Raw genomic sequence first — 25913 nt, 5'->3', positions numbered from 1 at the left:
TTATCTTTGATAATGTTGAATAATGTTGAATTTTTATACTCTTGCACTGATTTTATATATGTCTTGTATAAATGTTTATAGATATGCATTAAATGTAATTGTAAAGGTTTCATATGTAAACCATATATAAATAAAAATAAAAGAAGAAAAAAATGGAGTGCGACTGTTCATTAAATGAAGGGCATGGTACAAATAAGCAGGTGCCATTTTCATTGAAGTCACTTACTGTGATCACAAACATTAAAGAAAACTGGTCATTTCAATCCACCATCCAATGTTCATCAAAAGACCATTGGATTATTAATATTTTAAACTGCCATAGTAACCGTCTCTTAATGCAATTATATTTCACACTGTATCAGTTATTTTCAAACTAACACAGTGAATAAATATTGCCTTCACCAAAACACCCTACCCATCTGTTCAATGCAGATATTTTATTCTACGCAAAGCACTTACCTAAGGGGTCATTAAGGTCCACATTTGGGTTTTTCTCCTTAAGGGTCTTCATGGAGTCCTGATATTTCTTGCTGGAAGGTTGCCTCGCAATGACACTGAGATCGTAACAGTCAATCATTATAAAACGAAAGGATGGAAAAGGGCGAAAGTGGTATGCATAGTATTCCTCAGAACTCGGATCGCGTGGAATGCCCTTCAGCGTTTTTCTTAAAACTAAGTGTGCTTTGTCCTCCAAACACTTTGTGTTAAGCTCAGAGCTGGTTAAAAAGTCCCTTGTGAAGTTATAAAATTCATGGTTTCCCCACACATGATGAAATGGGGCTTTGCTTTTTGCTACTTCGTTCAAGACACTTTGAAGTGATGGATTTGAAGCTTGCACATTGGCATTGTAGCCATCTATGATATCTCCAAGCTGAAGCACAAAACTAGGCACTCTGGCTTCGTCATTCCACTCTTTAATAGCACTTTGAAGGAGGCGAAGACTGTGCCTGTAATATCTTTTTCTTGTCTTCAAAAAATTATAGCCATCATCTTTATCGGCATACTGAACATCTGCTATTATCCCAAAGGCGAACAGCTCGCGGCCATCGATACTTGGTTTTTCTTGGCCTGGCACATTATCATATGTCCCCTGAAACATGCTAAAAAGACATTTAATACATAATTCAGGGCACAACGTATAGAAAAGACCAATAAATGCAGTTGTGAAGAGAAGCAACATAGTTTACAGTTGGGTACACAACAGTTAGCAGTCATGATTGTTTGAGAAACCCCTTCAATTTCCTGTGCTGCCACCTACAGCTAAAACAACTGGCAAGGACATATACACTACAATGTACATTCCCCATTCAAATTAAATTGGAAAACTATTGGGGCTGTGATCATTTTCTGTTTTGGCACGTGACATTTGCACATCTAAGGTGACAAAATTAGGCTGTGAAGTTGGCGTGAGAGAAATACAAAGGGGCACTGTTTTGGCTCGATATCTGCAACTGCTCGGATTGTCTGCAAAACCACAGAAAGGCAGACTCTTCATAATCTTGCATTGGTTCTGTTGGTGTGACTGTTAAAAACTGATCTCTAACTATCAACTACTCTGATACTTTCCCTAGTGCCTCGAAAGGCAGGATGTTCCAGGCTACAAGCTGGAAAATAGACTTTTATACATTTGGATAACTACATTTCAGTTACACTGTGAAATACACTCCTGCCCCATTCATGCCTACCTTCTGGCTGTCCGCACACTCTCACCAAGTGTATCATTGTATATCTATGCCTCAAGGGCCGCCAGGGGTGAACTACTCTGTGGTACAGTGAATTCATGATCTTTGCACGAGGTGGGGGAGGTGATGAGGGGCTGTACCGCTTTTCCCAGCAAGGGCAACCTTTTCTTCTGAGGATTGATCACCAATCCATAGTACAGGTGTTAAGAATAGGCCGGGTTCACACGAGCACCCCAGGTTATGCCCATCTACAATGGCCTCCAGGAGTATGCCTACACCATTTCTTGATGACCAGAGAAATGTCACCAACTGGTTATCCAGAATGCCTCGAATGGGTTGGTCAATTGTGCTTGAGATGAGAAAATCATCACCTCTTCAGTGGATATATGCAATACCAGTGGGAAGAGGAGCAAGAGAAAATGTCTTGTTGGAAGAGGGGAGAAGACGCTGCATTAGGAAAGGTCATGGATGGTGACCCCCACTCTGTGTCCTGGAGGTTTATAAACCATTTGATGGGATGCTAGAGGAGCTTACACAGGTGGGCACTGAGATGAAGGGAGAACAGGTGGTACCATAGAGAGGGGTTTGGGAGGCAGTTGTCAATAATTCAAATGCAATTCCTTTAGGGATTGCGGCCTCAAAGAAAGCAGTTAAGGAAAACATCTGGTTGCCTGGAGTGGCCCAGCAAGCAGGTACATGGGTGAGGGTGTGTTCAAGTTGCTTCAACATTTGCAATGTTTTCAGAGCATCCCCAGCTCCACTTGGGCTCCTGGGAGATCCTTGGGTTAGGTAGACATCTGACTCTCGATGGGGCCTTTTCAAACACTACTGCCAAATTGCCAGGGTGCCAAAAGTCAGTCTACTTTGTGAAACAGACCCAGGTTTAGTTGGACGGGGGATAGCACAGGAACGTGCTGGTCTTGGAAGCAAGACCTTGCAGAGTAACAAAGGTATGAATCCCGAATCCACGCTTAGAAACCGAACTCGGGTATTACGCGCATTATAAAAAAAAACAAATAAAAATATATATTATGTTTGTTGAGCACTATGTACTAAGTACTATGCAGAAAGTTATGACTTCGTAGTAAGAAATATTCAGGAGAGAAGTTCCACCTGAGGTTTTGGGGACTGAGAAGTGTTCATCTGCTCTCCAGTTAAATGTCAACCTTTATAAAGAAATGGAGTGTCAGGCACCACACCTTGTCTCTCCATCATCCACAAGGGAACGGACAGGTCAAGCAGTTTGACGGAGTGCTCATCGTGTGCATCCAATGCGGATTGCCCAACTTTCTGGACCTCAAGGCTGCAATAATGCAGATGGTCATAATGTACCAGAGCATCCCTCACCATTTGCATGGTGTACATACTAATTACAAGTCCAAAACGGTTCCATCAAAAAATACATTCTTCTCAAATGAGATAGAACGGTTGAAAAACTATGATAAGATACTTCAGACTTTACGACTTCTACAGAATAAACCCTCACCCACTCCTTTTAAACCAGTGGTATTAAAACTTTTTTATGCTGAGCCCCCTTGGAGTAGAAACATTCTTGTCAAGCCCTCCTTGAGTAAAAATAGTGTGGCTCCCAACCAAAAAGGTCATATCTGCTTATATTTTCTATTGAAAGTAGTCACCGTACTGCCTTTTTGAAAAGCCTCACCCTTCCACAGCAATCCTTCAGCCCCAGGGCTAGCCCGACAGTTTGAAGACAAGCATTTTAAACACATCGTGCTGGAATGGTTACAAGAAATACAACTTTACTTCAAAGAGAAGATTAAGACCATTCGCTCTAACATGAGTGACAGCCCCCCTCTCACGATATAAATAACCACCCGGTCCTTAATCTCCTTTGACAGTTTATTTCAATTTGTAGCAATCAATATTAATCCCACTTCTTGCCCACCTAATCCCTGCCCCTCATTTATTGTAAAAGATTGTATTCATGATCTACTTCCATTTTCAATGCTATTTATAAACAGTTCTTTCTGCTCGGGTAGCATTCCTTCTCTTTTGAAAAATAAAACACCTGGACAACTTCACTACTAAAGAAACCTATGTTGGATCTGGACGAACCCAAGCACTATAAACCAATATAATAATTGTATTAAATACTTTGGAAAAGATGGTCACAACATCAGTCTTTTCGTGAATCCTCTGAACTCTTGAAAGACCTTCAATCTGGATTTACAACAGCGATAGGTATTCAAACTGCCTTAATAGATCTCAGGGAGCAATTATTAGAGAACATGGACGAGCATGTTACGCTCACCTGGTATCCACAGGGACGCCACCCAGCCGTAGAGACTGTGGTATCCTTCTCTGCGGTTCCCAGGTGTGACCAGCGGGGAAGTTCTGCCTGGAATACAGGTGGGCAATGTTCAAGACTGGGCAACTGGGGTAAGCAACCCCCCCACCACCCTGTATGCCTGCAGCCCCTCTGGACCTCTCCCCACCTTGTTGTTAATTCAGGTGTGCTCTCCGTCCTGCCTTCTTGGCAGGGGCGCATTGTCCTTTGTGGGCGAATGCGATCTAGTTACTTCACTGATGCCGGCCCATTTTGAGTCTTTCAGGTAGGTCTTATTGCTGTTGTATATTGTTGTTATTCTTGCATGCCTTTCTTGGTTTAAATAATGTCTTTTTCTCTTCCTTAGGTGCACGGAAGTCCAATGTGATGCATTGGCTGAATTGGGTCTCGCCGGTAAATGATGGCGTATTAAGAGCGCCTTGAGGCGGTAAGTAGGCCCTATGCGCAGCGCTATGATGCCTTGCCTTTGCTAACCTGTCTTTTCTTTCCCATAGATTGCGGTGCTCACCCGGTGTATGAAATCCCGAGGCGATGCTGGTTGAGGGGCGACTTGCGAGGTAAGCTATTCGGCACAATTCGTTATGTTGTAAAAGTGTCTAATGTCTTGTTTCTTCCTTTTTTGCAGATCCGCCGGTCCGGGAGACGCGCTGATCCTAGGATGCTGTTCGCAGGAGCTGTGGGCAGCTAACGATGAAATTACAGGTAAGCTGCTGCTGTTAACGATGTCCTTTTGTCTCTTTACAGATGCTGTTCTTCCGAGGTTCGCGGGTACAGCTGAACACGATGAGCGTCACGTTGCAGGATTGCAAAGTAACGCGAAGCGTGTTATCCAAGTCGGGTGTGGTTTAAATAGCTTCAAGAAAGTAGTCCAGGTAAAGTAGTTCCTAGGCTACCACTCCCAAAACACTATACTGCATAGCTCGGTTCGAAGGAGCCAAGCTATGTGGATGCCTCCATGTTGGCTGGCACTTGAAATAAAGTAGTTCCCTAAACACAAGTCTTTATTAAGTATGAGCCTGGGGCCAAAGGTGCCAGGACTGGCCCCAAGAGGGCCTAGGCAAAGGATGCCTACGTTTGTTGGAGACCTGGGCCAAGACCCCTCCTGGCCCATGGGCTTGCCAGGGGGGTTTCTGGATGTGGGTCGTGACAGCGCACCCCGACTTCTTTATCATCATGCTAGATCTCTCAATGCCTTTGAAGCCTTGGTCCACGAGATCATACTGGAAAGATTGGGATCTGTGGTCGGGGAGTCTGATAAAACACTACCAGGAGTTAGTTCATGTTTAACCAATAGATCTAACTGTAACTTTACACAGACTTCTAACCACACCTGTTCTGTTCACTGCAGAGCTCCTCAGTGTCCACTCTTCTTCTGTTAATCTTTAATATTTACGTCATGCCATTACTTCAGAGTGACTTGAAAGTAGGTTTCATTGCTGTCTGGCGATTCTATTAGGGATAATGATCACCTCCAACATAACTTTTCATCAATTAAACTGTGGTTGGACTGCAACTTGCTGAGTTTGAATAGTAATAAAACAGAACTAACGTTAATTAATTGCTGAAGGACCATCAGATATGTTATAAGCCAAATTACTATTTTTATCAATTCTATTGACCTACATGTTTCGCCCCATGGTCAAAGCTTTAGGAGTTATATATGATTTGCATATGTCATTAACACCTGAAGTTAATATGATAGTTGGTTAGTGGCACAACCTGCTATATGAGACTGTTCAAACAAATTATGCCTTGAGAAACACATCTAAAGACGACAGCCAGTGCCATCCTTGCGGCCAAAATAGAATACTCTAATGCTTTTTATATGCCTAGGAAGCCAATCTACAGATTACACATTGTACAAAACAATGCAGCCCATTTAGTTACCTACTCCCCTTATAATGTGCATGTCGCTCCAATAACTACATCGGCTTGTGATTCTGATACAGACAGGAATGGACTTCATTGTTGCCACTTGAGTGGACAACTGCTACTACAAAACTGCCCCTATATACTTTCAGTATAGGCTTACCTTTTAAACTCTATGCAGACTATTACAACACACAAACCAGCATTTTCTGGTGTGTCCCAAATTCAAACTACAGTATGCTGGAGGCAAACGTTTTGCTGTTTAAGGCTTCAGGCTATGGAATAGTATGCCTTATTCCTTGAGAACCAAAATCATTTCAAATTTTAAAACCTTCGGAAAACATTACTCATTGTAATCCGACTCTCCCTCCTTATCATGAGGAATGCTCTTACACCTTATGGTTTGCTAGTGCTATATGCAAAAATATTGTGTGTATTGCAGTGTGTTTCGTGTTCCGTGGGTCGGTCAGGTGGTCTGAGACCTGTGGTGGAACAGCCTTATCTGACCAAGACCTGGTTGGACTCATTCAAAATGGCGGGACTTGATTCTCACATAGTATCCCTGTGCAGGTTTCCGACCGAACAACAGTGAGTTCCGTACCTCTGACTTCCTTTTGTTAACGACTCCTGTCTTGCTCTCCCCACTTCTTGCTGCTTTTTAGCAATCCCCATTGCATTTTAATTGATCCAATTGCTTTGGCTATCATCTGATGGTGAGGGCCCTTGCTGTTTAACTTTCTGGACTTTTGGCTCACCTCTCTGTCAAAAGGCTGAAGCAACTTGCAACGAGAGGTGTGGGTGCCAGAGCCTCCAAGAGACTTGCTGTTACTAAACAAGGGAGGGTGGAGCCCTTGCACTCTACTGTTTTATCTATATCTGATGCAGTAGCCTTCCCTGTGAACATGGATGACAACGTTCACAAGGGTGGAACCCTGTTGGTGGAGGAGCAGGAGTCAGAGTCCTCTGTTCCACCCGCTCAAGCTATTAACATGGACCTACATCGCCGCTCTAGAAACTTCCTTCAGAAAAACTTTCTTTTAAACGATGTTGCAACGCTGGGTGCCTCGACTAATCAGAAAATGACTGACGTTTATCCTGTACTGGCTACTGCTCTGCTAAATGTAGTGGCTTTGCCATCATTGCCGACGATCTCTGCTCTGATCTTACTGAGGAGCTTATGGTCTTGCTCCCCTATCTGGGATCTAAAACAATCGAGTCTGTGGTTAGGGCACTAGTAGAGCCCTCACCGGTGGTCCCTAATTACCATCTAGCTTCTGACCAGTGTGTGGATAAACTCAGTTTAGTCTTTAAAAAAGCTGAAAAAGAGAGGATACCCCAGAAAATTAATTTTAAAAGCAGCTATACACGCTTTTGATAACAGGGAGGCCCTTCGAGGAAAAAAACCCAAAACAGCTACATGACAGAATAGTGTGTGTCAACACATTCACAAATCACAGCTTGACCATCCGCAATATCATAACCAAGCATTGGAAATGGCTAAGAACTACCAAAGCAAATCCCAATATGCCACTGTCTGCCTACATCAAATCCACCTCTATAGAGAATTGTGCAAGTCAGAGTAGATATCGAAGCAACATTCCCCCCGCAACTAGCATTACCAGCCAATGGGGTCTACCCCCCAGACACCATGCTTGTGGCCAATGTGTGGTATGCAAGTTAACAACTAAAAGTAAAGAGGTCAATGTGGGCCTTAACAGGCTATGGGTTCAGAAAGCCTTCTCTAATTGTAATACGGACCACGTAGTGTATATGATTAAGTGCTCTTGTGGTTTACACTATATTGGTAAGACCAATCGCAAAATTAAAACCCGCATTACTGAGCACAAAAGTTGCTTGAAAAACAAAACAATACAAGCGCCAATGGTCAAGCACTTTGTTGAAAAAGACCTTGGTTTTGAGAATTTCAAATGGACTGTGCTTCTAGTGGTAAAAGGTGATAACCCTGTCATTAGAAATAAGAAGCTCTTGCAAAAAGAACAAGAGTTAATTTTCAAGACACAAAGTGATCTTTGAGGTCTCAACAATGCTATCGAGTGGCACAAGCTTAAATAATGTGCTAATTATTTCAGGTACATATCTAGTTACCAGCCACTTTAGCGATAGCCTTTATATATGCAACATCTTTTTAGTTTACACTGCTACGTTACGTATGAGACCTTGATTCTACAAGTAAAAGAACTTTAAAGAGTTGCTAACTTAGCAACCTGTAGTTTTCTAATAACGAGGGGTTATGAATTCATTTTGGAGGCATAAATATTTATGAAATATTCCAATTGGGAAACAAGTATGCCAGTCTATCCATGCATTCTGCTAGCTGACCACTAATGGGCCACTACCTAAGTCGGCTATGTGCAGATCAATGTATAGACACAAATGAAGGAACATTCTTTGGCACCTTTGGAATTTCAGTTCAAGATGTATACTACATCTAATATGATTCCCGCCATTTTTTTCAATGTGTTTTTTGGGAAATTTTAAAGCGCCGTTAGTCGGCGCCGTTCAACCTCGTTGTTGCAGGGTAATTAATTCTGCCAATGGAATCCATATCCATGGGCTGTTTTTTACCCTGCGGTCACTTTTATTTTCTGATCGCGGACACAGAGTTACCGCACCCAAAGGCAAGTCACATTCCGATTCTGTTGCCTTCTGTGGACTATTGATCACTCTAGACTCAGATCTCTTTGCCGAATGACACTGGATCACAGAGATGTTAGATAGTGTACTAGTATTTCTAACATAAGAGTGGGAAGTTTACCATCTTCAACAATTGCTAACTGGCACCCCTCTCTAATGTGTTTTAGTGGGTGGTGACTAGTCCACCAGAGAGAGAGCCCTACTCTAACTCAGGAGTTGGACCAAACTAGCTGTGTGAATACCGCAATATCCATTCTTCTATTGAGAGAGGTAAGCAGTCCTCTTCCCGCCGAAAATGTAGCTTTTACGTTGTTTTTAAGAAATAAACCCCTTTAAGAATGATACTGGAGTATTCATCTGCCCCCACTTTTATTTAATAGGTGATGGGGTAGCAGGGACGTGTACCTAAAGATCCACTATAGATTTCACCATAGACCATCTATACTACCGGACTCTATTTTCCTCTGTTCATCATCTAGAGGTATTTTATGACTTTGAACAGTTTTTTTGAGAACAAGTCTTTATTAAAGTTGTTGTAGAATAAGTTTCTTTTACATCCCACTGATACTAATTTAGTAACGTGACTGGCAGAAAACGTTTGTCAAGCTTTATAGACAAAGAGCTTGGTTGCTCCAGGTAGTCTGATACAATTGATATGTATTTTTACAGATGACTGTGCCCAATTTTGGACAGAAGTATCACTGGAGGATCATATAAGAACCCAGTAGTTCACGAAGACTACCACCACTCCAACGCGAGGCAAAGACTTTTTTTCTTGAACCTCGGGTTGTGCAGATCAACACTGTTTAGATATGAAGCATTCGATTGGCTTACATCTTGCTTTTACTTTTTACCAACAGCACTTGCATGTCAAAAACGCACTTGTAGGCACTTTTTGGAAAGATGTTGTTAGATTAAATCACAAAGTCCAAGTGACTAATTGAGAAATCCTCCTGAAGAAAGTTTGAGATGAAAGATTGAGAACTGAAACATGTCGAGGCATAATACTATAATTTGATATACTAGATATGTATTGAGATCTTTATTGATCACACTTCATCTCTACAAGTCAAATGAATCATAAGGATGAAGTAAACTGATGCCACTATTACATCAGGAATTAACTGCTGCTATTAAATTGCTAGCTTTTTTTCTATGTCACTAGCACTTTGTTTTTATAAAATGTTTGATTTTTACTGTGTTTTCACGTGGATTATGAATAACATGTATATGTTTAAGTATTAACTGACTGTTTGGAAGTGCTGTTGTGGATAATTCTACTTTGTTTCTCTATATATGGTCTCTAACTACTCCAAATCAAAAGGTAGAAAAATTACTACTCATACTGTAGTATTTTGGGGTTTCCCCCTTTCTATATTTGTATCTAAATTAATTACCAACGCAACTGACCATCTCGGTTGGGATAGAATTACCTCTTGCAAAATTAATTACAGAGCAATTGGCGTGTAAACAGAAAACTGCCTCTCCTTCTGTGGCGCCTGACATGAATTCTGCCACTTGGTACCAACATAGGAAGAAAAACCCTCACTCTCAATCTGTGATGTATTATGACCTCGAAATGAAGAAGAGAGGAAAGGCTACCCTGCTTGTTGCTCCCAATGTTACTCAATTAGTTGATGATCCCACGTGCCTTAGTGGAACCACTTCTATCCTGACTGACGGTGGCCATCACCTGAAAGCTGTAAACTTGACCAGCTGCGTGTCCACTGAGCCACTATTAGTGGAAGATTACTGTGCGTTGTTGCCACAGACTGTTACTTTAATAAATCCTTCTGCAGGCCCTTTGAAACAATTGACCGAAATGATGTTGGCCTCACAGGTTCGACTCTTGAATAATCCTCACTCCAGCGCTGTTCCTGCAAAAAAGACAGTGAAACAGCAGAAGGGAAACAATCAAGAACACGGCGGATGACCCGGAGGAGCTGTTTACTCATCCTGTGGTGGCTGTATCTACACAAGGCGGTTCTACATCTAACGTGCTGGTTCAAACTGATTCCACCAGAATGGCACCAGCTGACCTGCAACTCCCTTTAATAGACAGGCTGCCTGGAAATCTAAGGCATAACAATCCAAAACCTCTTTTGCAATGCGAAAAATGTTCATTTAAAATCGGTCTAGCATATTGGAACTGTTCCATTCCATCCTTCCTTCCTTCCTTTACCCTCTATATGAAGAGACGACCTAAGAATTGTTGACATTTGTAAATCAGCCACTCGGGCGACTTCAACAATATATTTTAGAGCGGAGGCCTCTCTTACCTACATTATGGGTCACAGTACTGTACTTGACAAACTTGACTATGAATGTATTGCTGTAGAGGTGGGTGTGTGTCCTGATCTGATCTCAGGGCAAATACCCTGTTAACAATTTACGCGATGATCGCCCCTTCCCTGCGTGGAGCAAAGCAGGTGTTTCCCCCATCTATGCTCATGTAGTCACACAGCGACAAAACGCCCAGTCTGGGGCATCTGGTGCTGACGCTGTGATGGCTGATCATATACACCCAAAGGCATAGGGTCGCTTTTCCACCAACAGGGAATGTCAGGTTTTGGGAGGGATGGCAGCTGGAGACGTGGTTGGGGATGAGGGGTGGCATTGGGCTTGGCTGACAAATTTAGTTAACCAAAGGAGATCGCAGCACTCCTAGCTCCCCATTTCTTCACTTCAGTTGGAACACCTGAGGTCATTCGAATCTATTAGAACATGATGGTTTCCTCGATTAGATTGACAATTTTAGCATTATAGTACTCCCGGAAACTTGACTCATCAATCCTTTAATTGTTGATGGGTGGAACGTTCTTTCATCATTGGCCACACAGGGGCCTTGGGGTCGACCTAAAGGAGGCCTTGCATTGGAAGTCAGGAAACCGCTGGGCTTGGCTATTATTCCTAATGCATCTCAGAATAAGCTCATCAGCAGAGCGTCAGTTCCTCAGAAATCTAACAATTAGAGAGAAATATTTTTTGTTAACATCTATGACCCTCCTTATGCTGGCTGCCACGAGGCAACCATTAAGGAACTAGAAAAACTCATCGCTACTATTGAAGGCACTACAGTTATCATTTGTGGAGACTTTAACTCATGGATTCCACATGATGCCAACTGAAGGTCTCGGACACTTGATCGCTCCTCTTCTCCCTCCGTTGGTGACAGGTTGGACCATTCTTGTAAACAGGGTTCCTAGTGGGCCAACTTGCTCCATTTGGCTGTGTTTAGTATGGCCAATGGAGCTTATCCTTCGGACTCCCATCCTCATTTACCAGAATTTGCCAAAATTGTTTGAGTATTATTGACTATGTTATTGCTTCACAATTGATCACGGACAGGAATGTGATTGTTTTCCACTTATTGTTAACATGCATCTAGAGACCAGTATCACTAGTATTATATCCTCTGGGACGCTGCGGGTTAACTCTCTACTTAACTGTTTTTCCTGGAGTGATTGAAACATTGGGGCTGCTGCTACGATGCTTGAGGGATTTATTTTAACCTGTCTGGGCTATGAGCTACAATTCTCTGCCGGGGTTGCTTCTCTGATCACTGCCAATTACGAAAGGTGCACTGAAGAAATTACGGCAAGAACCTCCTATAGACTTGCAACGCGCTCCGGAATTTCTCCTAACCTTTTGCATCCACATAGGTTCAATAAAGATATTAAGGGCAAGAAAAGGCCTCTGCGCAAGGACCTTCGTAGACTGGCAAATGATGCACCACTTCCAACTAGTTATGCCATAGGGTCCATTAATGGTTCAAATGGCATACATTTCAGGTTCAGTGCGACCAATGTAGGGATCTTGTCTATGCGTCGACCACGAGCAATAGAACCTTGTTTTAGAAAATCATTAATAGAAAAACTTGCTTGTGGTAACTTAATAGGGTCTCGGAACAGGCATGGAACAAGTATGTTGAGTCATCTCTAGGGGGAAGAATCTCCCTGCAAGCTATGGTCGACATGATGTCTGAGGATTGGCATTTTTGGAAAAGCAGAATCTATATTCGTAGACTGATTAGTGCAAGTAAGTTATCGCGAGGCCCTGGCCCTGATGGTATCTGCAGCCAGTTATTAAAATCGGACCACGAAACCTGGTCAGCTGTACTCTTCTGGCTGTTCCACTGGATCACCTTTGCCCAGACTATTCCATCCTCCTGGCGGGACAGCATCATCGTCTCAGTCCACAAAAAAGGGAGTTACACAGAACCTGGCAACTATCGACTGCTGGCTATGCTGGATGCCCGGGCAAAGATCTTTGTTGAGGGTTCAGTTGGAATAGCTGGAAATCCTGGGCAGAGGACAGTAACATCATCCCCTATAATTAAACGTGTTTCCGGAAGGGCCTCAACAACACCACCATCTCCCTGGATCTAGCCACTGTTGTCCAGCAAGCTTGGCTAGTTCAGAAAACCCCTGTATATGTGGCTTTCATCGATTTCAGAATGGCCTTTGATTCTGTGGACAGGGGCAGGCTTTGGAGGAAGCTACACTCCTGGAATATCCCTCTAGCTCTCTTAAAAATAATCATTTGCTTGCACGAGCAGACCCGGGTTAAAGTTCGCCTAGACCAACACGGTGCACTATCTGGTTGGATTTTCACTCAAAGGGCTGTTAGGCTGGGGTGCGTTTTGGCCCCATTTCTGTTCAACTTGTATTTGACAGATTTCGGAGAGGTCACTGCTAGCCCACTATCTACACTACCTAAACTAGGTGCCACACCCATCCAATGTATGGGATATGCAGATGATCCTGTCCTCCTTTATCTTACACCTAGTGATCTCCAATCATGCTTAAACTCTTCACAAGTTAATTTAGTGAAGATGAAAATTATGATTTTCTGTCCACTACAGAGAAAGGCACAAAGAGTTACTTGGCAGTTGGACGGGAGCCCAGTCTAGGTAGTCTCTGACTACAAATACTTGCGCAACAAACTACAAAGCGATTTCCATCTCGAGCATACTAAAACTAAGCTATGCCAGTTAGGCGGCACCACCGGCTATTTTTTCCTACGGGGTGGGGGGGAGGGGTGTGGGCTTGGCTACTCTGTTGGAATACTGTATAAATTGTACCAAGCAAAAATGTTGCCATTAGCATTGTATGGTGCCGGAATTTGGGCACATGGGGACAATGTTGATCTGACAAAATTGGAATTGCTAATCCTCAAGAGACTCTTGAGACTCCTTCCTCACTCATCTCCGGAAATGGTCTATCTTGAATTAACATGGTACCGATCTTTGTTTGCTACCATGTTTCAATTTGGACACTGTTTTGGAGGCTAGTGAATGCTCAGGAAAACACTTTGAACTGGTTGATGTATGGAGTGTTGCACTCTAGAGCCAGCTTCATGTCCTCTAGTCATTTGGTGAAGGCCAAGATGATTGCCAATAGGTGGCTACACCTGGCCCCTGACAACGTATTGGCTATGCCTCTTGGTCAATTTAAAAACCTTATGAAGGAAATTATAGATTCCCAGAGCAAAGCTAAATTTATTGTGAATCTAGCTACCAAGAGCAACGCCACTGAATTCCTGGAGTACATCCAAGACCGTGATAACCCACCCAGTTACATTGACCACTTCCTTGGTAATTCCCTGGTGTGGGATTACCTTAAAATCGAATTCAATGTTGTTGAGCTCGTAGGAATATTCTGAGGAATGCAAGATACTGCCGGCTATGTGGGAAGATGCGGTCTGAGTCCATCAAACATCTCTTGTCTGACTGCTCCTCCACCCTCAAGCTTCAGCTGCTGGCACTGCGACCAGCAGGAATGCTGGGTAATAATACAAGCAAGGATATTTGTAACACCTTCGTGAGCGAGTGCAACAAACCTTGTATTGAATACTTTACTATTTTGTGGAAAAGGATCAGGCAGGTCCTGGCTATTTTGGATTGGTGACCCATGATCACAAGGACGTTGCATGTTATTTGCTGGAATGTTGGCTCTGTTCTTGACATTTTTGTATGAACTTTGATACACAACCTCAAAAATGAAAATGTGTAGTAATACTTTTGTATTTAAATAAACAACATAACTCTAACCAAGGTTCCAAACATTCACCTTATGAGATGTGTGACGATCTTTTGTTTGGCGTCACTTCACCCCAGGAGGAAGCCCTGTCCCATGAAGCCAGGGCGGTGCGGCCACTAACCTATAACCCCTCTGTGGGTAGTAAAATGCAGGAGGACCTCATGGGGAAGAACTCCCCTCCTAGAGATAAGGACGCAAGTCTGAGATACGGCCCCTTTAACTCCCAAGCCCTCAAGCTGACAACCACACCACATCCACTTGGGGATAAGAATCTGCCCCTGAGGCACAGCCTCGCTAACCCTCAACCCCACAATCCGATAAAACCAGGTTGTTCTAAGGGCAACAATTATCATCCCATGGCTGAGCCTTACCATTCTTTCATTGTGGAGACCCCAAAGTCTATAAAGAGTTCCTTTAGCAATGCTAATATGTTTGTTGGTGATGTTAAGAAGAATACACTAGACCGATTAGCTAATTATAATCTTTTCCTGAGACGCAACTAAGACAAAGAAGACTGAAAACAATACAAATAGTATTTCTGACTCAGTACTAGCATGAAGAATATAATTAAAAATATGAATATCACCATCCATGCAAGTACTGAGGCAAAGTGGCCCTTAGAAACCTTAATGAGCGGCCCAGGGAAGAAGCAGGAACGTTATAGACGTCCGCGCAGGATTGCTCATGGGAGTCCAATGGACTAAACACAGTCTCAAGCAGCCGCGGAAGACTGCAGGTGTGCTGCGTACCGAACACAGGAGATACGAACCTGCATTGCTGATCTGGAGGGAGAGAGCTCCAAGGACGCTGGCAGTCAAGACGCTGGCAGTCCACTGTGTGTGTCATGGCCACAAAAACCACACCATCTAGTGATGGAAGCAATGGGTCACTTGACTCACTTATGTCCCTTTGGGACCTATAAACACAGGGGCTCTGGCTGGACTCATATAGAGATGTGAGCAAGAACACTTTATTTCAGTGCAGGAGTGCTTTTACTTTATTTCAGTGCAGTAGTGCTTTTATTTTACAAGAACTTTCCAGGAGCTGAAAGCCTTTATTCCGGAGAACATCCTCATGTGATGACTCATCGGGTGTGGCTCCCTAGGCCTGGTCTTCATGTGCAGACTCATAGGGTGTGGTAGGGTGTGGCAGGCAGGCTGAACCTGGTGAGCGTGGCTTCAGAAGCTCAGCTATATAAGCTGCTCCATCATTAAGGCCGGTGCTTCACGTTACTGTGCACTCGCGTGCAACGCGACGCTCACCGCCGCTTGGACCAGTTTATTTACATTTGAAACCAGGCGTTCTCCTGCATACTCACCACCAGGAAACCGGTGCTGCATCGCTTCATCTGCAGACTCATCTCCTGACATCCAGTGACCTTGATCCCGACGCCGCAGCAACGCACTCCGCATCCACGAACTCGGACCCTGTGAAGAAGAAAGACAAGGTTAGAGCATCCATCCTAGGGTCGTGCCTCATTTGAACCCGGTGTGCCCCCTAGTTAACAACTTACCAGCTACTGTACCGCTGCAGCTTCGTTCCCCATTCCCTCCAGCTGTTGCCTCGAGCTCCGCAGTTTCTGCCGGGCCGGCAACATCACCTGCAAGGGAAGAAAGCAAAAGAGCAAACATCAAAAGTGGAACAGACAGCAATACAAGACAACAAACTTTACAATACAACAAAAACAGACAAAAGCAAACAGGAACACTTACCTGAAGTTTAGTGGCTTAGTCGCAGCAGGACTTGACTACCACGTGCAAGGGACCAGTGAAGGTACTCAGTCCAGATCATACAAGCGCCCCTGCCAGAAGCAGCAAGTTGGAGTGCTCGCCAAAACGAATCAACAGGTGAGCTTTCCAGGGACAGCGCATCCCACGGTTTAGGAGAAGGGGATCTGGCGCACAAGCTGGCATACTCACTCCCCCTATTCTCCACACAGGAGCAGTCCCGAGCAGCATCACCTATTACCACCAGTCACCACATAAGCGCAGAGGCCGAAGTCGGACCCGAGGGACCGCACCCCCGGGAGGGCTGCAACCGTGCCCCAATGCCTCCGCAGAGACCAGGTGAGCATAACACAACATGAAGCCTCTCCGAATCTCTGCCTGGGCGTTATGGAACTTCTGAAACTGACCAGTTGGCCTGATTACTGGGAGAGTTACGGGCTGAAGTTCATGCCTCAAGACAGGAAACCAATGCGCTAAGGAGGGATCTAATTGTGAATCGGGAGCGGACAGTTGAACTAGCAAAGCAAATGCTCCAGGCACAGGCAGGCCAGGTCCCACTGCCGGGGTATGCCCCTCCTGCCGCGCCTCCACAGCCCACACCAGTACAGGTGGTTCTCCAGGGGGGTTCCCCTGGCCCCACCAGAACACTTCACAGGCGATCAGAATAAGTACTCTATCTTTATGAATCAATGTCGCCTACATTTCTTGTGCAGACCTGGGGCATTCCCCAACGATCAAGCGAGAGTAGCATATGTACTCTCATATTTGGGAGATAGTGCAGCAGACTGATCAATACCCTTGGTAAACGAGGATGATCCTTTGCTTCGAGACTTCGGAGGTCTCCAGCGTGAAATGGAGAAACTATTTGCACAGCATACTCAAGGGCGGGCTCTGGACAATGAACTGTTATCACTACGGCAGGGTAATCAAGACCTACTAACATATCGCTTCCTTCAATCGTCTGATAGCACAAACTAACTGGCCAGAGGAGAAAAGAACTACTTTCTTTCACCAAGGCTGGCGAGGGGAACTTAAGGACGTATTAGCCCAAGTAGTAAATCCCCCGGAAAGATGTGCTGAATACATCGACCTGACAGTGCAGCTCGATTACAGATTGCAGGATCGGAAGATGGATTGGGCGAAGGCCGAGGGGCGGTCGGTTTACGTGCGACCCAGTGAGAATCAAACCAAATCACAATATCAGTCCGAGCCAATGCAAATCGGAGCCTTGGAGAGCCCACTCTCCAATGTAGAAAGGGAGAAAAGGAGACAGCAGCAGCTTTGTTTGTACTGTGGTAAGGCAGGTCACTATCTCCTAGAATGCCCGGTGAAACCATCCAGGAAAGCAGTTGGAGCCACTGACAACGGTGAAGAAGAAAAACAGGACTCGAGAAACTCCAACGCCCGGAAAGCGTAGGGGTTCACTTGTCGAGCGGTGAAAAGGAACCTATACAGACCTCACATCTAGTCATCCCTGTGCTCCTGGTAAACCACAATCAACTGTCAAAAAGACATGCCTTGGAGGCATACATTGACAGTGGTACTGTGGGAAATTACAATAACCAAGATCTGGCTACCCAGATAGGCCTTCCTCTCCGACAGAAGCAGGTTTCGGAAAACGTCACAGCAGTTGATGGATCTCAGCTATCATCCGGCCCAGTGACACATTACACAGAGAAGGTCACGCTTCTGTGGCAGGACGGTCACCAAGAGGACATCACCTTCGATCTCATTGGCGCTCCTCAGTTCCAGATGATATTGGGAATGCCCTGGCTGGAGACCCACAATCCCAAGATTGACTGGCGTAAACAAGTTCTGACCTTTCCCCAAGACTGTGCCGACACCCGTTATAGCAAGGGAGGAGCTGGCAGCAGCAACTGGGGTTCAGCATGGAACAGGAGGACTGGGAGAGGCTTTGGAAGATGATCCCAAGGGTGGAGAGGGAGACACAGCTGCAGGAGGCATGGTATAAATACTTGTATGGCTGGCACTATACTCCGGCTCACCTGCACGCGATGTACCCGGCGACTGAGGCGAAATGTTGGAGGGGTTGTGGGGAAATGGGCTCAGCAGCCCACATATGGTGGGATTGTCCCATCATCAGGCCTTTCTGGAGAGGGGTTGCGCAGGCCCTCTCCCAGGCGTTGGGAGAGGGGACCAATCAGGACCCACGGGAGATTCTACTGGGAAAGAGAGGATTGGGGGGCAAAGAAGAGGGGAAGGGTAGAACCAAGGCAAAAGTTATCTTCACGCTGGCCATCATCGCTCAGAGGTGAAAAAGCCCCCCGACGGAGCAAGAGTGGTTAAGGCAAATGTGGGATATAGTCTCGATGGAATGGGCATTTTATGCAGTAAATAACAAGCTGGAGAATTTCTCGGCAGATTGGGGAGAGACACTGTCATACTTGAAAGGGGACTTTAGGGAGCAATGGTGCCCCCAGAGACTCAAGCTCTTGGACATTTACGGATAATATGTGGCGGGGGATACGGTTGGGCGGGGTGGTCCATTGGCATCATGGTGGGGGGGTGTTTAGTTTGATGCTGTTCTTGATTTGTGTTCGTTTCTGTGTCTTTCTCATGTTTTTGATTAGAACGATGAAAATAATAAAAAGTTTATAAAAAAAAAAAACACACCCTCATTTAAAAGTGTGCATAGCTCCGACTAGCTTTCCAGTCTATAGAACTTGACCGTTAGTAGCTTTGGGGAGTAAGGAGAAGGGTGTTTGCTTGTTTCTTCCCTTGTGTATGGCTTACACACACAAACTCACAATGCATGGCAATCTGGAAGGCTTAAAAGCCTGAACACCACTGAGCCAAAGACATACGTGCATCATTAGAGCATTCACACAAAAGGGTGACGGACTGTCACTGTATACAGAAAGACAGACACGTGGCACCATCTCTCCCTACCTTCCATTTTTGTCACACATCCACATTCGCCATTTTTCACAGTCTATTGAACACAGCCAGGAGGATAAAAAGTTCAGGGTATATGTTCTCACTATAAGTGACACATCGTCACACATCACCTAACACAGACAAGCCAATATCATGCCTCATCAAATTGCCAAGTAGGTATGGCTCTTGGCGTATTGAGACTCTCCCTTTCCCCCCCCGCCCCCCACTTCCCAGTTTGTGTTCCCCAGTGTGTGTTCCCTGCATTCAGCTTTAAACAACTGACTCTTGGTTCTAGCACATCTGCCAGCCAGTTTGATATCTCTAAATTATGCTCCTGGTTTACAAGAAGGAATGGTTAATAAAACAACAAAAAAATAAACTCTTGTGAAAAAAAAACACCAAATTTAAAGTCCTCATTTGAGCATAACTCCAGTCCATCATACAACCATGCACCAATTCTTCTAGCGTGAAATCACTGTGCTAGATACTGCATTCACAGAAAATTGCTCAGCATCACGGTGGGTTTCACACCCTTTCTTTTCGATAAAACATTCATTTGATCCACTAATGACTGCACATGCACCCCTATTACCACAAGTGTAAACACTACCCCTGAAACCCTTTTGTACCATTCCATGGGTTTGCCTGTATCATTTCTATCCTCCTAATTCTCTTATCCCCTCACCCTTTCCACCACAGACCGTGATCTGCTATACCACAATTCAACACTGTCCGGTCATGTGCCTTAAGACATCTACGGTGGTAATCGATGCAGTATGAAAGCTTTTTAACTTAACATACAACAGCCAAACATTTGACCCATCTATTTTATGCAAGCATGGACAATGTTCCCACATGGTACGTGTAAGTACAGAAACACATATACAACTGTGCCGGTATGGAAACAACAGTGGCGGTAAGCCTACCATCACCGTTATTTCCGGACTGGCACAGTACAACTCTGGGTGGGTCCCGTCCCACCCACCAGGATCAGACCTGACAGGCGGGACGGCACCCGCTCGCAGAGTTCTCACGGGAGCATGGTACAATTGTTAACAGTGCCGGTGCTACCTGTTAGGGAGAATTCTCTTTTTAGGCTGAATTTCCTAACCTAGTGAGTCCCCCAGCAGCTTTGCTGGATTTTTGGGGTTTATTTTTTTCTCCTGCCAAGTGTGAGACTCTTTTACCCTCACTCTTGGACATGATTTGAGTGTGTTTCTTTGAATCTAATGTGTTTAATGGGCTATGGGGTCTTTTACTCCATAGGGTTTCATGTGTTTTTGTGATGTGTGTTACACAGCACCCTCCGTGCAGCAACACAGGGGTGTCATAGTGACCCCCCAGTATAGACGCCATACCCTGGGACTGACTACTGTCTCCCAGGGCATGTAAAGTCACCATTGACTTTACTAGTCTTAAATTCTGAACAGAACCAGTACAAACCATCATATTGTGGACGTACTGGCTGGGGCAATTCGATTGCCCCAGGGTCTGTTAGTCGAGGGGGCACGTCTCCGTCCCCCCTGATCGAGTTTTGGCTGGTGGCAGTGGATACTACTTTTTAGATATAACCCATTGTTTTAGGCTACTTGATTTCCCATTGTTTTAGGCTACTGTCTTTATTTAATTATTTAAGGTAGCCTCGAACATAACGCCGGTTTATTTAATTAATATTAATTCTCCGGTTGGTATTTTTTGCCAAAACTTGATTCTAAAATGGCGTTTGTGTTCTCTTCTGTGACTCCAACCCAAGTCGAGCCCTTTGTTCCACTTTTTGGCGGGCTTCTCCACAGAAGCCCTCCAAAGTGGTGCCACTATGTCTGGGGTACTTAGGAGGGGTGGAGGGGAATTTAGGCACCCTGGACTGAGTTGCCTAGGCAACTCAAGTCGCACTCCGTCCTGATTGGCCCAAGTGGTGAGCCGGCCGGCTCACCACTTAGCATGTTTGAGTGACAGCTAGGCTGAGTGAATGGGGGTTTGCTGCATAAAAGCAGGGCTTTGGGGACTGGAACTTCAAAGTCGCCACAGGACCTAAGAATCCGACGAGGGAGAAGCTGAGCCGACCTGCCACGACACCACGACCGGTGGAGCCCTGCTGGACCGTCTCACCACTTTTCCCAACGACAGAGGAGATCTCCCGCCGGAGAGTCTTCTTCCTTTGACTGGTGGGGATAACCAGTTTCACCGTATTTTCGCTTTCCCGACGTATCTCGTGGCCGCCTTGCCCGTGCTAAGCACCCCGGCAACCGGGATACCACGTTTTACCACGACCGCGAGATAAAGGTACCACCTTTTACCGGAAAACTCTGCGGCTGGTTTCTGCCCTGGTAGTGCAACGACCTGCATCTTTCCTCCACGTCGAGATATTCTCTTCCCCTGGACGACGCCGCAACTTGCAACCACTATCAGGAACAACTGCCACTGCTGGAGGGTCCTTCCCACTTAAGGTACTGTGTCCCGCCTGGCTTCCCTTGCAACCGACTGTACGGGGTAGATTTAGCCCCCGGCTTTCGAACCTGGGTTAGCCTGGGAAACCTTGGCTAAACTTTTCTAAGCCTCTCTAAACTCTTTTCTGAACCCTCTGCAAGACTTTCTAAGCCTAGTGTAACTGTGTGATCTTGGGCGCATTTGTGCTCTGCTCTCTCTAAGAGTGGGCCCAGCCTTTGGACTTTGGCTCACCAGTGACTTTTTGCTCTCTGCCTTGCTAATAGTGTTCCTGAATCGTAGAGTGGTGTAACCCTGCATATTCTGTCTTTTTCCCTCCCTTTTTCACAACCTTAGTAGAGTGCAATCTAGTTAAGCACTCACCTCTGTATGAAAATAAGTGGTGTCTTACTGTGATTTTCTAATAAGGGAAAAAGGGGTGTATATATCATAATAGTAACTGTGTTTAGAATATTTTACAATAAGAGTGCTGGAGTGTTTCAACTGTGTGTTCATAAATAAATAATTATATACTTTGATACCAAAGCTCTGGTCAGTGTTTGATTGTATTATTGTATCTAAGTGCCTATTGAGTATACTTTGCATACTGCCTAACTCTTCTTGAAGGAATTCTGACTGCTCAGCCACAGCTACCAGGTAAATCTGGGTGGTACAGACTGCTACTAAGTGGGTTTACTGCTAACACCTGTAGTCTTAAATCTTTTGCAGTGGTCCCTAAGGGAACTGCACAGGTTTCTGCCTAACACTACCGTGTCCCCATTCCCATGGAGTCCATGGGAATGGGGACTAACAAAATTGCTGGCGCCTGACTTCCCGGCCACCGGACTTGGAACGGCCCAGTGGCACTGGGAAGTCAAGCACTGGTAATTCATTAGGGGTCCGGCAGCTACCTGCCAGTTTTACCGGCACGGTTACCGCCGGGCCCATAATGAGGCCCTATAGTCACTTATATATAAAGTAGGTATTTCAATGTTCCTGTAAATTATTTTTCAAGTACAGTGCAAGATGTGTGAATGTAACACCCATTAAAAACAGATAATCCCCCATATACTAAATCAGTGAGTCAATGGTCTCAACACTTACAAAGTACAATAAGACGTATCTGTGAGAGCCTTTGAACACCGATAATCACCCATGTGTTCACTATTTATGTCAAAACTCCTACCAGAAACACGTAATGTAAAATGCTAGGGATATGCATTAGGAGTGTAACTGTTCTCAAAGTAACACAAAGTACAGTGCCAGATATATTTAACGGACCGCCAAAACCCACAATCCACATTCATACATTTTTGTGCAGCTAGCTACCAAGAACGTGTCTAGTAAAGCATCAGATATATGGAACTGTCCTTCATCTTGCATAACCCCCCCATGAACAGCACCATATGTGACAATCATTAAATGCCCATAAATCCACTGACTCTTGTACATAAAATATCCAAGCAGATTGTCACCCAAGTACCTCCAGAGATCCGAGTCAAATGCTATTTCAGGTTTTGCTAACTGCCTTCCATCCCCTTATCCTCCTCATTTAAAACATCTATGATAATTTTCCAACCATTCAAAACCCTTACGCCCACATGTATAACAAATGTACACTTACTTTTCAAGCCGAAATATGTGCAATGACTCACATTCTCCTGGCCAAATAGTATTCCCAGGCCACTGCAGCACACACAGCCTGTTGTAGGGGTACTAATAGCTTTACAGCCCACACCAGAGGGCTACACTAACTTTCTTTTTTATATTCACGTAATTAGATTTTCTATTTTAAAACAATACATACCAGTTTTCACAAACACGAGCCAGGCTGAACAAGCACAAGTGCAATATTTACATTATCTCCAAGAACCTCCCCCATATCTCTTCATGCAGGTTTTAATTTCTTTCTTTTGTTCAAAATTACCCTTTCCATTTGAGACAGTCTGAATAAATCATCAATACAGACCTGTTACACTAACTTGTTTATGTCCCCAAGGCCCGGTTAACTTTGGCTTGCGTGGCATTACCAGGTGAAGTGGCCAGATATGCAGTTTACAAAGATATAATAAAGCACATGTGTATGGCTATTTAGTAAATGTACAACTGCTTTGTGTGACATTCTAGCCAGCAATTATACAGTTAAAAGAAACGTGTGATGGACTGTCAGAAATGTGATGTAATCTGCACTCGTCACTGGTTAGCGATTACTGACTATTGACGAGTAAGAAACAGTGTGTTGTGCGCGTGTGAAGAACAGAAGGGGTGAGTAAATGTCCACTTAAATTGTTTACCCCCTAATAAACAGTAACAATGAGAGTTTAACATCAACTGTGTCTCATTGCCTCATCACAGTACTTACTTATGAGGTGCCCACCTCCAATTAAAATTACTATTTTTATAAGTCTGTTGGCTCTGTCCCCTCACCCCCCTTTACTGGGAGTATACACCCCCCAGTATCCCACATTGCTCCCGTTCTTTTTCCAGATAGGGACCCAAGCAGACAGATGGTTTTGTCTACTACCACTTTAGGATTTCCCACTGCTGGCCTTTGAGGACGTCAACATTGGATTAATATCTCCCTCCGATCCTGCTGGGCAGCATGATGATAGCAAGATTGTCGTGGGGTATTGTGCTTATTTAAGCATGACTCCTGCACTGATGATTCACATAGCACACAGCATTCACATAGTAGGTAAGAGCGCGTGCAATGAGATAAGCCCACTATCTGAGCACCAGCTATTTATTTAAATGTTCTTAGCAGCTGTTCATTTGTGCATCTAGCGCCACCGGATGTTGGAATACAAAGAGGGACTGGATCCATTTGGGGGCCTGGAAGGGTGGCAGACATGTTGGTTTGGGTTGCTAGCGCCCTGCTGTGCATTCAAGTCCCAAGCAGGGGAAGGAAACTGATCATGCTGTTTGTGTGGGTAAAGAAATGACCGATGTTTGTTTTAAACGAGGCAGACATTACTGAGATTGTTTGTTCGAATTTGGTAGGGATTTTGGTATATTTTAAGTACATAATAGGTGGGATAAGGGTATTAATTAAGGTAAGGTGGTCCACCCCCCCCCGCATTATTAAAAACAAAAAGTATTTTTTGTTTTCCAGAAAGAAATTTGGCCATACTTTATTGCCTGTAGGTGGGATAGTGACAGTAGTGAATTTAGGATCATGAGCTCCAGAAAATGCAGCGAGAAGAAAAATATAAATAGCACCCTCAAGGAGTCATCCTGTGAATCCTCTGCTTTCTCTCCTCGTAGGAAAAAGAGCAGAGCAGAAACATGTCAAGAACTCTAGTAAATAGTCTACGAAGTAGATAATGAATATAGTAATACTATCCGGGGTACCCGGTGTTGCCCATGTTCTGATCGAGTGGTGTCTCATGTGCCATGGAGGGTGTTGCTCTTTGTCATGCCCACTTGGAAGATCTGGGATTGCTGAAGGCGCCATTAGGGTGGTCCATCACGTTTCTACTGTTCTGTCAGTAACGGTCTAGTTGTTTTTCCCAAGATGGCCGCCACCCGGCATATACTGACACAGCAACGGCGCTTCGGTGCGCTGCACCTTGGATTCTTCTGTGCGCCTACGCTCTCTCTATTGCCTGTGATAACGTTCTCAGCCCTTCTCCGTTAGTGAGCTCTTCCCTGGAGTTCCTATTTTTCCTTTCCTTTCTAGAGACCCTTTGCTTTCTTTCTTTGTCCCGTGCAGTCCTCTCGTTTCCTACTTCCTTTCTTTCCATTCGCCTCACGGCTCCCAGCCGCATCTTGTAACCTTTCGCTTTCACTCTCCTTTCTTTGTGCATTCTGCACGACTGCCTCCCAGTTCTCGGGTATCCCTTTCCGACCCTTATTCTGCTTTGTCATTCTCTCAGGCTCTTTCCAGAGCTCCGCTTTCCTGCGTTTCTCGTTTTTTCCTTAGATCTGCCCGCGTTATTGGCAAGGCGGATACATCTGCTCACGAGTTTGTTCCACTGCCGATCTGTACCTTCCTGTGGCCAGCCACCCTCTACTCTTATTTTGAGTGCTTTGTGGAATCACCTGGGATCCCCGGCATCTTTACTATTTCACCTGGAACCACAGTATCTGTACACCTTTACCCGCAATCACAGCAACATTACTGCTTCACCGAACTTCGCTGCAAGTCCAATTTTCCATCTTTGGACCTACAGGGTTTTTCAGCCAGTAGGTTTTTCCCTGTTTGGGGGTTTACTCCAGGGGAGACCACACTGTTGGGGGACCTCCCTACCGACAGTGTGGCATCCTGAGGAGAGAGACCCTATGTACTCCAAAAGAAAGACAAAAAGGG

The 25913-nt window shown here is 44.7% G+C and overlaps 1 protein-coding gene across 5 annotated transcripts in view; it reads right to left on the bottom strand.

Annotated features, from left to right (window-relative positions):
- LOC138582830 (manganese-dependent ADP-ribose/CDP-alcohol diphosphatase-like) overlaps window positions 1-25913 on the bottom strand; it is a 181042-nt gene that overhangs the window by 134200 nt on the left and 20929 nt on the right. For all 5 annotated transcript variants that reach the window (XM_069654504.1, XM_069654500.1, XM_069654501.1 and 2 more), the window contains one exon: window positions 460-1100. In XM_069654504.1, the coding sequence (XP_069510605.1) occupies window positions 460-1100 (641 nt within the window). The remainder of the gene's footprint in view (window positions 1-459; window positions 1101-25913) is intronic.

The sequence above is a fragment of the Ambystoma mexicanum genome, chromosome 3q, assembly GCF_040938575.1.
Source record: "Ambystoma mexicanum isolate Mex_15411 chromosome 3q, UKY_AmexF1_1, whole genome shotgun sequence".
Classification (NCBI taxonomy): Eukaryota; Metazoa; Chordata; class Amphibia; order Caudata; family Ambystomatidae; genus Ambystoma; species Ambystoma mexicanum.
Note: the sequence above shows the minus strand (reverse complement) of the source record. Positions and strands in the feature narration are given on the sequence as shown.